A 14,634-nucleotide genomic window follows, 5' to 3' on the forward strand; every position below is an offset into this window, starting at 1 on the left:
CTAATCAAACTTACAAGCTTTTGCGCAGCAAAGGAAACCATAAAAAAAAACTGAAAAGACAACCTATGGAATGGGAGAAAATATTTGTAAATGATGCAACAGACAAGGGCTTAATCTCCAAAATACAAACAGCTCATACAACTCAACAACAAAAAAACAACCCAATCAAAAAATGGGCAGAAAATCTTAACAGACATTTCTCCAAAGAAGACATACAGATGGCCAGTAGGCACATGAAAAAATGCTCAACATCACTAATTATTAGAGAAATGCAAATCAAACCTACAATGAGGTACCACCTCACACCAGTCAGAATGGCCTTCATTAAAAAGTCTACAAATAACAAATGCTGGAGAGGGTGTGGAGAAAAGGGAACCCTTTTACACTGTTGGTGGGAATGTAAGTTGGTGCAGCCACTATAGAAAACTGTGGAGGTTCCTCAGAAAACTAAAAATAGAATTACCATATGATCCAGCGATCCCACTCCTGGACATATACCCAGACAAAACTATAATTCAAAAAGACACATGCACCCCTGTGTTCAGAGCAGCACTGTTCACAATAGTGCTGGACATGGAAACAACCAAAATGTCCAGTGACAGATGAATGGGTAAAGAAGATGTGGTTTATATACAATGGAATATTACTCAGCCATAAAAAGAACGAAATGCCACCTGCAGCAACATGGATGCAACCAGAGACGATCACACTAAGTGAAGTCAGTCAAAGAGGAAAACAAACACCACATGACGTCACTTATGTGTGGACTCTAGAATATGGCACAAATGAACCTGTCTACAAAACAAACAGACTCACGGACACAGAGAACAGCCTTGTGGTTGTGGGGTGGGAAGGGAGAGGGAAGAACTGGGACGTTGGGATTACAGATGCAAACCATTATATACAGGGTGGATCAACAACAAGGTCCTACTGTGTAGCACAGGGAGCTATACTCAATATCCTGTGATAAACCATAAGGGAAAAGAACAGGAAAAGAAGAATGTCTGTATGTGTATAACTGAGTCACTTTGCTGTACAGCAGAGATTGGTACAACACTGTAAATCAACTACACTTCAATTTAAAAAATTAAATTAAAAAAGAACTTAGAGCAGCTAGGATGTGGGAGTACTTAAATACTCAGTTTGGTCTACTGTTTGGGTAATGATTAGTAAACACTTTAGATGTTATATTAAAAATTCTATTGATTAATAAATACTGAAAAAGCTAGAAAAATATTTTAAAATAGCGTCTATTTTAAATTATAAAAAAAAGAAAAAGAAGGGGCCCCAGGTCCCCCATGTGGCCTGAGGGGACAGGTGGTTACCTTGGGGACGAGCTGAGGTCTGGGCACGCCCAGGAGGTCACACAGGCGGTTCCGCTGGGCTCTCACAACCGGGAGCTCTGCATCCCTGGGGAGGAGAAGAGGGGAGCAGGAACAGTCCTGCAGTTAAACCTGCCAAGATCTGTAAACTCTCACTACACTTCCTACCGAGTGTGCAGAAAACCCAAGGCACCTTAGATTAGGTAGGAATCAGGGAAAAAGGACACCTCACTCCAGAACGTACACCCCGGCGAGCCTAGCTTGGGCAGGACACCTGCACAAGGCTTTGCTCCTGAGCCCTTTCTTGGGAAACTGCAGAGGACGAGCCCACAAAACAGGGAGCCCCGTGAGGGGCACTCGGCCCCCAAACAGCCCAACCCAGGGGCGGGCGACAGGAAATGCTAAGACAGCGGCACAGATTTTATCCCATGGGTTTTAAGTTTTATTTGACTTTGAAAGCTGTTTACTTATAACTTTCATTAAAAACAAAAATTCAGCAATACCATAAAGAAAACTGGGCATGTTTTTCTTTTATAATAAGAAAAAATGAGTTATCTTTAAATCCTCTGGAAGGTTAACCCCGCCCTGAACTGTGAGAGAAGAAAGGCAGGCGTGGGGAACTCAGGGGAACTCTGGGACCCACTGGGTGTTGGTGGTTTCATGTCATGCTCCCTTCCCTGTCCTAGAGTGTGATGCAGAACGTGCCTCCGTGCTTGTAAAGCTGACAACGTAACAGAAAAATGTGTCCCGTCCCAGCTGCTCACAGAGCGGAGGCATCCACATCTCCTGAGGCCACATTTTCTGCTCTGGAATTTTCACTGAGGCGCCCACAAGATGTTCACCAGAATGCCCTCCTGCTCGAGGCCAAGTATCTCCCTAGAAAACCTTAACACAGCCCTAAAACCAGAGGCCCTTTTCTGTCCTTCAGGCCACAGTGGCTCACGTCCGAGCAGGGGAGCTGGGCTGTCAGGCCAGGAACGGAAGCTGCATCAATGTGAGGTCTGTGCGGAGCTCAACCCTTGTAGGAACATCACTGTTCTGAGGGTAGTGCATGTGAGTAGGTTATGTACATCCTTTCCCGCGTAAGCAGAATGCACTGACCCCAGTGACAGAACCCAGTCCTGGGGGACCCTCATCACTGGTGCCTGAGCAGCCCACTGCCTAAATAACCTCTGAACTTTGGTCCCGTGTCCAAAACGGGGCTGGTGGTCACCCTGTAGGGGCACGTGCGAGCGCCTGGATGTGCATAGGCACGTTTGTGAGTGTGTGTGCACGTGAGTGTGCACAGTGCCTGGAATGGGACAAGCATCACTCCCGTGTTTGTAATCATTCGGTGTTGTCCGCTGGACGCATGCTCACAGGCTACCCCTTCCCCTGCTTCCCCATCGGCCCCCTCCACCCCCATTCAACACCCCTCTTTCAAACCTGCCGCCCAAGCTCAGAGTTGAGGAGCCAACAGAGATGGCAGGAAACTGTGCCTGAAACGAACCTGGAGACCCGACCTGGAGCAAGGGCTGACCCTGGCTGTCTGGGAGGGAAGTGGGTGTCTGGGGTGGGAGGGAGGACAACTTATTCTTCCTGGTTCCCTCCGTCTGTTTGATTTTTGAATGTGTTCACATGTGGCCTTTTCCACCAAGAGTGAACAAAGGCCAGTGAACGGCTCTCCTCTGCAGCAAGTCTGGGCCTGGGGGCTCCTGCTGCAGCCACTCAACACCCTTCCGCTCCTTGGGGGCCACAACTGACACACGTGGCGTGTCCCCGAGGAGGGAGAAACTGCCTGCCATGCCACACACTCCCCTGCATTTCTGACACCACAATTCAGGGAGCAGGAGCTGCCATTCTCGAGTGACTTCAACCCCAATAAACCGCAGAAACAGGTGCACCAGCGCCCACCGGCACCCAGAGCCGTGACGTGATCAACAGAAAAGCGACCACAGAGAAATAGGAAGTCAGCCTCTAACCAATCAGTGCTCAGAACAACCCACCTTTTCACTTACAAAAATTGTATTTGGGAAAAAATAATTTCACTTTGAAAATCTTCCAGCCTGAACACCCCAGGAAGATCCCCCTCCTCCCTCATCTGGCCGCCCAGCCCCTCTTGGGTGTAAGGAGTGAGCCTGTGCTACAGAAACGCGGACACGTGGGTGAGGAGAGATTGGTTACAGACACCACTGCCTCCTCGTAAACCCAGAGCTGAGGTGGAGGGCTGGAGCCCGTCTTCCCTCTTTGCTCTGGAGGGTTTTAGGAGAGACCACAAACAGGCTCTGGGCGTCCCGCTCACTTTGGCACTGCACCCGCCACACTCGGGAAGAGGGCAAGGGCCCATGCTCACCAGGCCGTGCAGTTGAGCACAGCCATGACCTCATCTAGGATGTCCGCGGCCACCACATCGTAGGTCAGCACCATCTCATACACCTGGCTGGCTGTGCTCTTCCGGATCTGGAGGGACAGAGCAAGTTGGTGGGAGGGGAAGGCCCACGACAGAGAGCAGAGCTGATGGGACCCTGCCCGGAAGCAGGGACGAGGGCCCAGGCACCTCCTGGGGGCCCAGAGTCCAAGTAAAACAGGAAAGGCTCGCCGGGCAGACAGTTAAGAGGAGCTGACCTTGGACCGCTGCTCAGGAGACCGTGGCCACAACCGATGAGTGACCATGAGATGTGCTCAGCCCGGGCGCCCCGTTCCCCTGTGGTCCCCCAGAGGCCCTTATCAGGAGGCGCATCATTCTTACTAAAATGCTTCATTAAAAACCTGCACCTTATCAGAGAAGTCCTCTCACCTGCTTTCTTTTCTAGCTGTCCCTGGGGGGGGGGGACTTATTTCATGGAACAGGTGCTCTCGGAATCCCGAGGCCTAACCCCAGAGCTCCTGGTTTGGCAGGTCAAGGCCTGAGAATCTGCATTTCTGATCGTGGAGGGAGGGCCGTCCAGTGACCCCACTTTGAAAACAGCTGTGCTAGATGAGAGTTAAAGTTACTTTAGCTGTTAAAGAAGGTGTCACATTTGAGTTATCTGAAGAGCATTTCTTCTGCCAAAGGGAAAGAAGAGACTTCCTGGGAAACCCGACCCTGGGGTGGGGGCTGTGGGGTAGGCGCCTTCCAGGAGCCCCTGAGCCAGAGCCTGCAGGACCCCAATGGGCTGAAACTCCCCACCCACCCACCCCGTGGCAGGGCACCTGGGTGCACCTGCGGCCAGGTTCCCAGGGGGCAGGGGTCCCAGCCAGCGTCGGGTGTTTCCCTGGCGCCTGGGCTCACTCCCCGGGGCTCCAGGGGCACATTTGGCCCCAGGCCCTTCGCCCCTAGGGGCCAGGCTCAACCATCACACTGCAGCTGCCGTATCCACAGGCACAGTATGCCCCGCCCACCCTGATGAGGACCCGCCCCCCATCAAGGTCCGCTTGTGCCAACACCAGGAAGCATCCCATCCGGCGCCAATGTGCAGGCCAGGATGCCGGCCCCGAGTGGGGCCTGGAGCTGCAGACACTCACCACGGGGAAAGGGTGGCAGAGCAGGAGGAAGAGCTGCAGGAGGACCTTCCTCCTCACGTCTCCGGGGAACTGCACCAGCCCACAGAACCTGTGGGGACCCCGCACTCTGGTGAGCTGACCCCCGCCCACGCCTGCTGCCTGGATACCCCACACCTTCACTTCACTGGGGGGCCTGCCAGTCTGCGTGGGACCTGGGAGGCCCCCCAGGTGCTGCCCATGGTGACCCCCAGGCCTCAGGGCTGTTCCACTGGGGAGGCAGCCCTGGGTTCACGTCCACTTTCTCCCCGCAAGTGGGGGCATCCAGATCTCCAGAGTGTCGGGGAATCGGGGCTTTTTCTATGAGAACACTCCCTGACCTGTCTGGGAGGCTGGTCCAAGGGTGGGCAGGCTGTGGCCGGGCCCACCTGCTCCACCAGGAACACCGGTTGGCGTGACCAGGGCCACCCGCCTCTCACTCTGACATCAGAACGCCCCCGACCCCGCGCTCTCGGCTGCTGGGCCGGCCCCTCCCTTTACCACCTCAGTGAGTTACTTGGAACTCACACCGCGATGCTGGACCTCAGTTTCTGGACGTCTTTGGACTTCTTGATCTCCTCCTTACAAAGCGCGAGCAGCTTCACACAGAAGGGGTGGCTGGAAGGAAGCACAGGACCCAGAGGTGGGCTTCCAGGGAACATCTGATGATGGCGGCCACCCCCGAGGAGGAGAAGCCTCGCCCCTGGGGACATGCACCAGGGCACGTCAACACCAGGGCATGTAACTGGCTCCTTTGCAAGTGCAGCAGGGACAGACACCCGCTGTCTTGCGTACTCAACAAACCACCTTCCCCGCGGCACCTCCCCGGCCTCACGGCCCCTCAACAGGAGGGCAGGCTGACCCCTGGTGGGGCCTCGACGTAACAGGAACACCCAGAACTCGGCCCCCGCTGCAAGCCCAGCCAACATGTGCCGTGTCAGCGCCAGGCTCAACCCAAGATCAAAAGAGGACGACCGAATCGTGACCAGGCCCCACTCACTCACTTCCAGGTCCAGGTCCTTGGAGGGTCAGGGAGGGACTGGAGGCATCCTCCCCGGCTCTGCTTGGCCGAGGAGAACATGGCGCCACGGTGGCCACAACCAGCGTGAGTCCCCGTGAGATGAACATGCTCCTCTCCTGCGGAACCGCAGCCCCAGGCCAATTCTGGCCATACGACGAGGGCTGAGGTACAGTGGTCTGAGTGGCCCCACGCTCCCTCTTCCCATCTACTGGCCAGGTGACCTGGGATATGGCTGGGGGCAGAGCCTTATCTCACCAGACTCCCGCATGAGGGCGCAGGACAGACCTCCCGCCCTAGGCAGGCAGAAGGCAGCCGCCCATGGTGGCCATTTCAGGGTCAGCCTGTGACAGCAGCTCCCCTGACCAGAAGTGGTCCCAGGGAGACTCTCCCGTCTTCTCAGGCTAAAGGAGACTCAGCCCCCCAGTGGCACCCCTGCCACCTGCCATCCACGTGGCACCACTGTCCTCTCAGCCGGCCCGCCCACCAGCCCCACCCCTCCCTGATCCAACCGGCTTCTCCCCACAGCTCACTGAAATGCCTGTCAGGGACCAAGTGACCACCAGGTCGCTGAAGGCCGTGGTCACTCCTGTCCTCAGCCGACGTGACCACTCGGCACACATCATCGACGACCCCTGTGACTGCCCCTCCGCCTCACCTTCTTCCTGGTAGATCTACTTCCCCTCTGCTCCCCGTCTCCCTAACGATGGGGCACCCCTACAGCTCTGTCACAGCACTTCTGTCTACACACCTCCCCTGGCCACCTGTCTACACCTGACCCCCTGGTGGCCTCATGGGACCACATACCACCCATTTTCTGAGGACATTCCACCGAGTTCCAGCCTGGAAGATCCATCTCCTCTGGACGAGATCTAACAAGCATCTTAAACCAAACATCTCTGCTATGAACTGAATGTTTGTGTCCCCAAGATTCCTACATTGAAGCTCTAATCTGGAACATGAGAGTGTTAGGAGGTGGGGCCTTGGGAGGCGATTAGAACATGACATGGAACCCACAGTGGGATCAGTGCCCTGCAAAGAGGAGACACAAGAGGTGGTCTTTCTGCCATGGGAAGACACAGCGAGACTGCGTCCCTGTGCTGATCTCGGACATTCAGCCTCCAGCATCGGGAGGGATGAGTTTCTGGTGTTTAACTGCCTGGGCTGTGGTATTTCTGTTACAGCAGCCTGACCTGCTAGGACAGCCTTCCAACTGGACCTCCAGGCCTCTCTGGTCCACACCGACTCCATCCAGCCTTCCTGTCTGAGAACAACTGCCCCCTTCCAGTGGCCAGTCCAGGAAGCCCACAGTCACCCTTGGCTGCCTCATCCCCTCACACCCACACTGATCTGCAACCGGTGGTGTTCGGCGACATGCACAGGGGCCCACTGCTCCCTCCAGCTCCCCGGATCCCATGTCTCCTGCACAGCAGCACCCCCTTTCCTGGACCCCGAGACTCCCCTCCAGCAGCAGCAGCAGCTGGAGTGCCCATGACCCCCCGCTGCAGGAGGTGAGCCTGACACTTGGGGTACTATTTTCTCCTACCATTTTATTTTGAAATTTTCAAACCAGGAAAATAGGTTAAGATCTGAAACAGAATATTTAGTAAGCACAGTCATACAATGTATAAAAGGATCACATCCCACAACCATGGGGCGTATCCCGTGAATGCACAAGTTGCTCTGACAGTAGGTATAAGAAACAGGCTGTGATGTACCGTCGGCAAATTAAAGGGGAAACGCTTTGATGTTATTCAGTTAAAAGAGCGTTTGAGCATCTCAGCAAAGACGTAACGACAGGGACCAGATCTCACTCCCACCTGGAAGAACTAAAAGTGAACAAAACTCACTAGACAGCAGGCTGCAAAGGATGGTGACCACTGAGGCCTGGGAGGCAAAGGAGGTGAGCCTGCAACTGCCCAGCTTCCTGCCTGCGGAGGGGACATGGAGGGTACCTGGGCAGAACCTGGTGCCACCCTGAGTTTTTGGTTTGCAGGGAAGAGGGCCCCCAAGGATTCACCCAAGCCCTGATCAGTGCAAGGACACAGCCCCAGACTGGGGAAGAACCCACAGAAAGATGACACACAACGACTGTCACCACCAAGGCACCAGAGCCTCAAACAGGGAGGCCGATGAAGCGGCTGCAGTGTACCTGTGCTCGGCACATGAGGAGCCCTGAACACAGCAGAGGAGGGAAGCGGCCTCTCAGACCCACTCCCTGCATCCACACCCACCCGGCCTGTCTGAGGTGGGCTCTCCACCTGGACCAGATCCCAGCACCGTGACCATCACGGCCCTCTGCGATCCCCATTCACCATCCTGCCCGCCGTCCGTAACTGCCCTGACTGCAGGCCCCCGTCAGAGGGGACGCCTCACCTGCTCTGTTTCCCGCCTGGACAGCAGGGCTGCAGCAGGGGCCCCCACCCCCATGTGGGAGCAGCCAATGCTTCTTGGTGGCACTTACACTGTGTATAAAAACTGACCCTGAACATACTAGAAAGCTATCTTCTAGAAGCCGGATTTCTGGATCTCACCAGCTATTCTCTGAACACTCACTTCTCCTCGGCGGTGAAGATGGCGAAGCAGCCGTTGGCTAGCATCTGGTCCAGCATCTTTAGCAGCGGCACAGACACCCTGGGAGGGAAGACACGTGTGAGACGCCAGGTGCCAGAACCCAGCAGAAGGGAGGACCTGGGCACGTAGGAAGGTCAGTGCTGCTGAGACAAGGGCACTCCCTGGACGGCCATCAACTCAACCCCAACCAAAATCCTGGCAGGATGTGTGCGGAAAATGACAAGCCAATTCTAAAGTTTATATGGAAACACAAAGGATGAAGAAGAGCCCAAACAGCTACAGGAAGAAAGGACGAAGCTGGAGGGCCAATACTGCTCAATTTAAATAACTGTGGCAGGGACTTCCCTGGTGGTCCAGTGGGTAAGATTCCGCACTCCCAATACAGGAGGGTGGGTTCCATCTCTGGTCAGGGAACTAGATCCCGCATGCATGCCACAACTAAGAGTTTGCATGCCACAACTGAGAAGTCCGCACGTCACAACGAAGATCCCACGGGGCCACAACTAAAGACCCGGCACAGCCTAAATAAATAAATAAATATTTAAAAAAATAATAATTATTGTGGCAAAGCTCAAGTGATCAAAACCGTGTGATCCTGGTATGAAGACAAGCAAACACATCAAGGAAGAGAAAAGTCCCAAACTGGGCTGCACATCCACAATTTCTGACAATGATGCCAAAGCAACGCAGTGGGAAGGTCAGCCTTTCCCACACGTGGAGAAACTGGGCGTCCACAGGCAAAACCAGGACACAGACCTGGACCTGTAGCTTGCATCACACAGAAACCAACCCCAAACGGACCTGAGGTCTGAATGGAACACTCAAACTATGAAACTTCTAGGAGAAAACGTAAGAGAAAGTCTTTGTAGCCTTGAAGTAGGCAGAAATTTCTTAGATATGACACAGAAAACACAATCCATAGAACAACAAGAGTACAAACAAGTTTATCAAGATGTAAAATATTTGTTCTTAACAGAGAGACTGTTAAGAGTGTGGAAGACAAGCTAGAGGCTGGGAGGAAACATCTGCAAATCACGTCTCACAAAGGACCTGTCCAGTACGTATAAGAAAATCTCAAAACCCGGCAGCAAGGTAAAAAAGAAGCACCCAGTTTAAAAATGAGCAAAAATCTGAACAGATACCTGACCAAAGAGGCTATGCAGACAACCAGCAAGCACCCGAGAAGGTGCCCAGCACCCTCAGCCAGGAGGGAAACTCAAATTACAGCCACGAGGAGAAACCACACCCCCTTGGATCGGCTAAAATGAAAAGGACCGACCACGCCAGCCATCGTGAGGACGTGGGCCCCCAGAACTCTCAGAGGCCGTGAGCAGGAAACGGTGCAGCCACTTCAGAAAACAGTCTGGCAGTTTTAAATATTCACCCGCCCTGTGACCCCAGCCAGTCTACTCCTTAGCATTCACCCAAGAGCAAAGGAAAGACAATTCCACATGAAGGCTTGTGTATGAATGTTCATCACAGCTTCACCTGCAGCTGCCTCAACCTGGAAGCAACCCCAGTGCCTATCCACAGGTAAACAGACATTGTGATGTACCCACACAACAGAACATAACTCAGCACTAAAAAGGGTGACTCTAAAAGAAACATGCTGCATCCGAGAAGCCAGACGCTAAAAGGGCACACACTGCATGATCCCACCTAAGTAACGTTCTAGAAAACGCCAACTAAGCTACAGTGACAGAAAGATCAGTGGCTGCCTTGGGGCTGGGGGACCCTGGGGGGGGGTGGGGTTAGAAGGGGCAGGAGGCAACTGTGGGTGACAGATGTGCTCAGTGTCTTGTTTTTATGGTTGCTGACATGAGTCAAAACTTCTCAGACTGTACACTTTACGTGTGCTTTGTTAGATGTCTTCTACGCCTCCAGACAGCTGCTCGCGGAAAGAGCAGAGAGCAATGGCCTGAGTGTCTGTTTGCTGAGAGCTCTCTGTGCTTCCCAGGGACAGGACAAGGGCCTGCATGAGGGGACCTGCAGCCGTGCGGTGGTAACCGGGGGCCCAGATGCTCTGGGACAGTTGAGAACGGAGTCCAGGAACAGCCCTCTCAGAAGGTGCAGGAAACATCCCCAATTCTGAGGTAGGGCTTTTGGGTCTACACTCCATCTTCTTGGAAAAGCAGTTAACAAAATGCTACAGCAAAAACATTTAGAAAACAGGTCACGTTCCAATCCTGGCAGGCTGAGATCTCATCTTCTCGATGGTCGTGGTTGTGTGTGAACCACGTGTCTGAACAGTGGCACTGACATGTCAGTGTGCATGACCAGGGAGCACCACAGGCCAGAGCCACACGAGCTCTCCTGCTCACAGCCCCTGTCACTTTACTTCCAACGTACACAACCGGCCCAGAGTGCAGGCTGCGAGGGGCCCGGGAGGTGACTCTGGTCATGCCCTCGCCTGGCTGGGCCCACGTTCCTCACCTGGGCCCACCCTATCTCCCCTCAGAGCCCTGCTGGGAAATGAGACCCTGGGGATCTAAGAAACCACTGTGAACAGCACCACCACTCACCTGTCGTTCAGAAGGCTGTCCTCAAAGACCTGCAGAAGGGTCCCAGTGAAGACTTCAAGGGCTTGCGGGTCATTCTGAATCCCCTTCATGTACTCAAAGAGGCCCTGTGTTGAGTACCTGACCTGTAATACAGCATTCTTGTAAGAGGGACAAGACCACCCCACTCCTGGCACCCCCTGCCCCAGGGCTGGCCGCGGTGACAGACTCAAAACATCCACTACAGAGCGTCAGGTTCCCTCAGAGCCTGTCCGGGCCGGGCATGAGCGCGGCCACAGTGCAGACACCCGAATCGGAAATGCAGCTCTGGACGCAACAGCACAACCCAAGCCTTCACATGCTGTTGCTAAATTTGGACTCCTTAGAGGTGCGGTATCTGGGCGACCACCGCTGCTGGGGAGCAAAAGCAAAGGCACCTCCCCTCGGGTCAACAGCTAACACCATCGCACAACCAACACCCAACTGATGGGTCCTCACGAAGGAGTCTACAGAGCAAGAAAGCAGATGCAGGCCTCCCTCTGACAGCAGACACTGGATCACATGACACAGAATGTAGGAGGATGTTGTGTTATTACAGAGAAATGCAGTCACAAAGATGAGCGTGTGATGGAAAAGCACGAGAAACAGATTTCAGAACAAACTGAATGGTAACGAAGATACGATTACCGAAACACCAAAACATGCAACAGTGGGAGGGAACGAGCAGGCTACACAGAACTGCAGAAACTGCAGTAATTTGAAAAGAAGTGTGAAGGCGGAGAGGATGGACTGTGGGCAGGAATGAGGACGGTGGAGAACTTTCCAGAAGTGACGAAAACCACGAATCCCCCGGTTCAGGAAACACCAAATCAGGGCCCAGGGAGCAATGAGAGGCGAGAGGGAGAGGGAGGGGCCCACGCAGGGGAGACGACACAACAGAACAGGGAAAACACAACGAACCACCACGAAAATGCACAAACAGGGAACAGGAACCTGGAGAGACAGGTTGGGGAACCGCGGGGCGCTTGATGTGCAGGGAGGGTGAATCGAGGCCGGCGAAAAAGCCCGGGAGCACAGGACCTGCACGCGCCTGCACCTGCAGTTTCCCTGCCGCTGCGCTCAGGCCCCACTCGCTGTCCAGTGGATCGGGGTAACGCCCGCCCCCCACCTGCCCCACAGGCGCACTGAGCCCCAGCAGAGGCTCCTGAAGGAAGGGTGGAAGGAAGGAAGGAGGCAGTGCTCCCTCTCGGGAAGGCCCACTGAGGCGCCTGCTCACCGTGGACTCGGTCAGGCCACCCACGGACACGGCCAGCCCCAGCAGCACGTGGTAGCGGTAAGCAGGCAGCCCCAGGAGCCGGGCCACGCGAGGGAAGGCCTGCGATGGCGCGCCCCAGTTCACAGAGGCCACAGCGGACCTGCAAGACAGAAGCACGAGCTAGAGGGGCCGCCCCGCTGGGAACAGAGCTGCCCCACCGGGAACTCAGCACCAGTACCTGGGGAAAAGCCTCTCCAGCTCCTGCCGGTGGGGCACATGGGGGATGGCGGGGCCGTCCCAGTGGAGCAGCGCCAGGAACACACGGGCTGCGTGCGCCCGGAACCGGTCGATCTTCTCACTCGCCTGCTGGGCTAAGCGGCACATGACCTGCTGGCAGCTACAAACCAATAGCGGAGGGCTAGCTCGGCTGGGACGTGAGAGTGGGCGCACGCGCCACCCTGGCTGCGGGTGGGAACAGGACCTGACAGCCCAGAAGCCTAAGTGGGAGTTCTAGAGTGGAAGCAGTGAAGACTGATGGGGCTACCGGTTGACTGGTGTGTGAGAAGAGGCGGAAGCAATGGGAGGATGGGGGGCCTGCAGCCAGAGGAGGAGGTCGGGGTGGTGGTGCTGAGGAAACAACGCCCGGGTCTCCTCAGGGGTCTCGGCAACAGAAGGGGCATGGTGATACCAGGCCAGCAAGGTACCCAGAGGCAGCCCGGTGTCCAGGGAACCAATGGGGGACAGGATGGCCAGTCCCCAGCAGCAGCAGGCGCTCGGCACAGGGGTCCTGAGCCAGGAAGCTGGCTGTCCTGCAACAGGCCTGGACCCTGAGGGAGGCCTAGCCAGGAGCAGGGGCTGTGGTGTCAGGAGGGAGGACCCGGGCAGACCCTCTCCACGCGGCGGGAGAACACACTCACACCGGGGCCTCGATCAGCTCTGGCTGGTCCCTTGCCAGCAGAAGAGTCAGGTCCATAAGACTCGTCATGGCGGCCTCGCGGACCCTGCAGAGACATGGAGGGGTGAGGCTTCCTGCCCCCGGAGCTATGTGACCATCAGCCACTCTGCGTGGTCGGGTTCAGACACCCTCAACCCAGGGCAAGAAACACGTAGGAGGCTCGACAAAGGCCGCCGGCAGCCCTTCCTCCAGAAATATTTCTCTCACACATTACCTTGAACAAAGACACCTGTTTGACACCTGAAGACTAACGGCCAGGTCCCAGCAAACTCTCTCACAAGTGCACACACAGAAACAATGCTGACTTTCCCATGAACCTTTCAACACGAAATATACCCACTCTACAAAGGTTTTCCCGCAGAAACACTCTTGAGGGCTTTTCGAGGGAGGGATGGAGAGCAGCTCGTGTTTGCTCAGAATGAAACAGCGTCATTTCAAACTTGGGACAAAGAACGCTCAACCCAGGTCAGACACGCTGGGCAACGGGGACCACAGACGCTGCCTCCCCGCCGCCGGGGCCGGCAGGTCCTGTACGCCTGGGGCACCCACCCTCCCGCCAAGGAGTGCGCACCACGTGGGAGATAGTCTGCGCTGTTCGGGTCTGCACGGACAGAGGCCCCGGCCCCGGAGGGGCCCAGCAGCCAGAGCACTGAGTGCAGGTGCGGTGGTGCTCGGAGGCATGAGACGGACACAGGCCGGGGCCGAGGGAGCTGGGCAGGCTCAGACACCAAGGTACAGCCGCCAGCCAGCTGCTGCTCAGGACACAACACGCACGACCCTCTGGAGGTGCCAGGGTGGGTCGGCGTAGACGGAGGGAGGACAGAGCATCCCCCCTGGACCCCCAGCGCCCACGGGCACAGCACTACAGGGGACGGCCGATGAGAGGAAACAGCAGCGGCTAAAGCCTGCAGCACACGCCCCTGGGGCCCTCACCAGCTCCTAACTGGACAAGCACAGGGTGAGGGTCCCAAATCCCAGAAGCCGGCTGCTGGGGGGGCACATGTGCAGGAGAAGGGCCCTGGGAAGCCCCTCAGTCAGAGCTATGGGTGTGGGCAGGAGAAGGGCCAGCCAACCCCAGCCCTGAGGACAGCAGGTGACCCACCCACACAATAGGGGGCCTGACAAAAGGAAACTTAAATCTTGCTGCAAGGAAATTACACAACCCCAAATCTCTGCAATTTTGAACTCACAATATCTGGATTTAGTTAAAAGTTACAAGGAATGTTAAAAAAAAAAAAAAAAAAAGACCAAGTGTTAACAATAATGAGAGAGAAGACGACAGAAATAGACCCATGGATGACATGGATATTGGAGTAAATGGCCAGTCTTTAAAGTAACCACGAGGAACACGCTGAAGAAAAAAAAGAAAGATGGAAAACAAATGGAAAAGATGAAGACTTTCTACAGAGAATTAGGATCTCTGGAAAAGGACTCAACACTGCAGAGCTCAGATAAACCTCTGGAATTAAAGATTCACAGAGGGGACCCCTGCATGTGCACAGCACTGGCTGGAC

General features: G+C 55.2%; 1 protein-coding gene across 2 annotated transcripts in view; it reads right to left on the minus strand.

Moving 5' to 3' along the window:
* The window catches only part of TBCD (tubulin folding cofactor D), a 184,312-nt gene that overhangs the window by 11,196 nt on the left and 158,482 nt on the right, over positions 1 to 14,634 (minus strand). The window contains exons 30-38 of one of the 2 annotated variants that reach the window (XM_029210935.1): positions 13,083 to 13,166; positions 12,404 to 12,562; positions 12,187 to 12,325; positions 10,935 to 11,056; positions 8,395 to 8,472; positions 5,349 to 5,438; positions 4,806 to 4,893; positions 3,655 to 3,761; positions 1,326 to 1,410 (exon numbers count right to left, since the gene is read on the minus strand). In XM_029210935.1, coding sequence (XP_029066768.1) covers positions 1,326 to 1,410; positions 3,655 to 3,761; positions 4,806 to 4,893; positions 5,349 to 5,438; positions 8,395 to 8,472; positions 10,935 to 11,056; positions 12,187 to 12,325; positions 12,404 to 12,562; positions 13,083 to 13,166 — 952 coding nt within the window. Of the gene's footprint in view, positions 1 to 518; positions 1,411 to 3,654; positions 3,762 to 4,805; positions 4,894 to 5,348; positions 5,439 to 8,394; positions 8,473 to 10,934; positions 11,057 to 12,186; positions 12,326 to 12,403; positions 12,563 to 13,082; positions 13,167 to 14,634 lie in introns of those variants that run through there. The other variant, XM_029210934.1, reaches the window with a different exon arrangement.

This window comes from Monodon monoceros, unplaced genomic scaffold, assembly GCF_005190385.1.
Source record: "Monodon monoceros isolate NGI ecotype Baffin Bay Population unplaced genomic scaffold, NGI_Narwhal_1 Super_Scaffold_9, whole genome shotgun sequence".
Lineage (NCBI taxonomy): Eukaryota > Metazoa > Chordata > Mammalia > Artiodactyla > Monodontidae > Monodon > Monodon monoceros.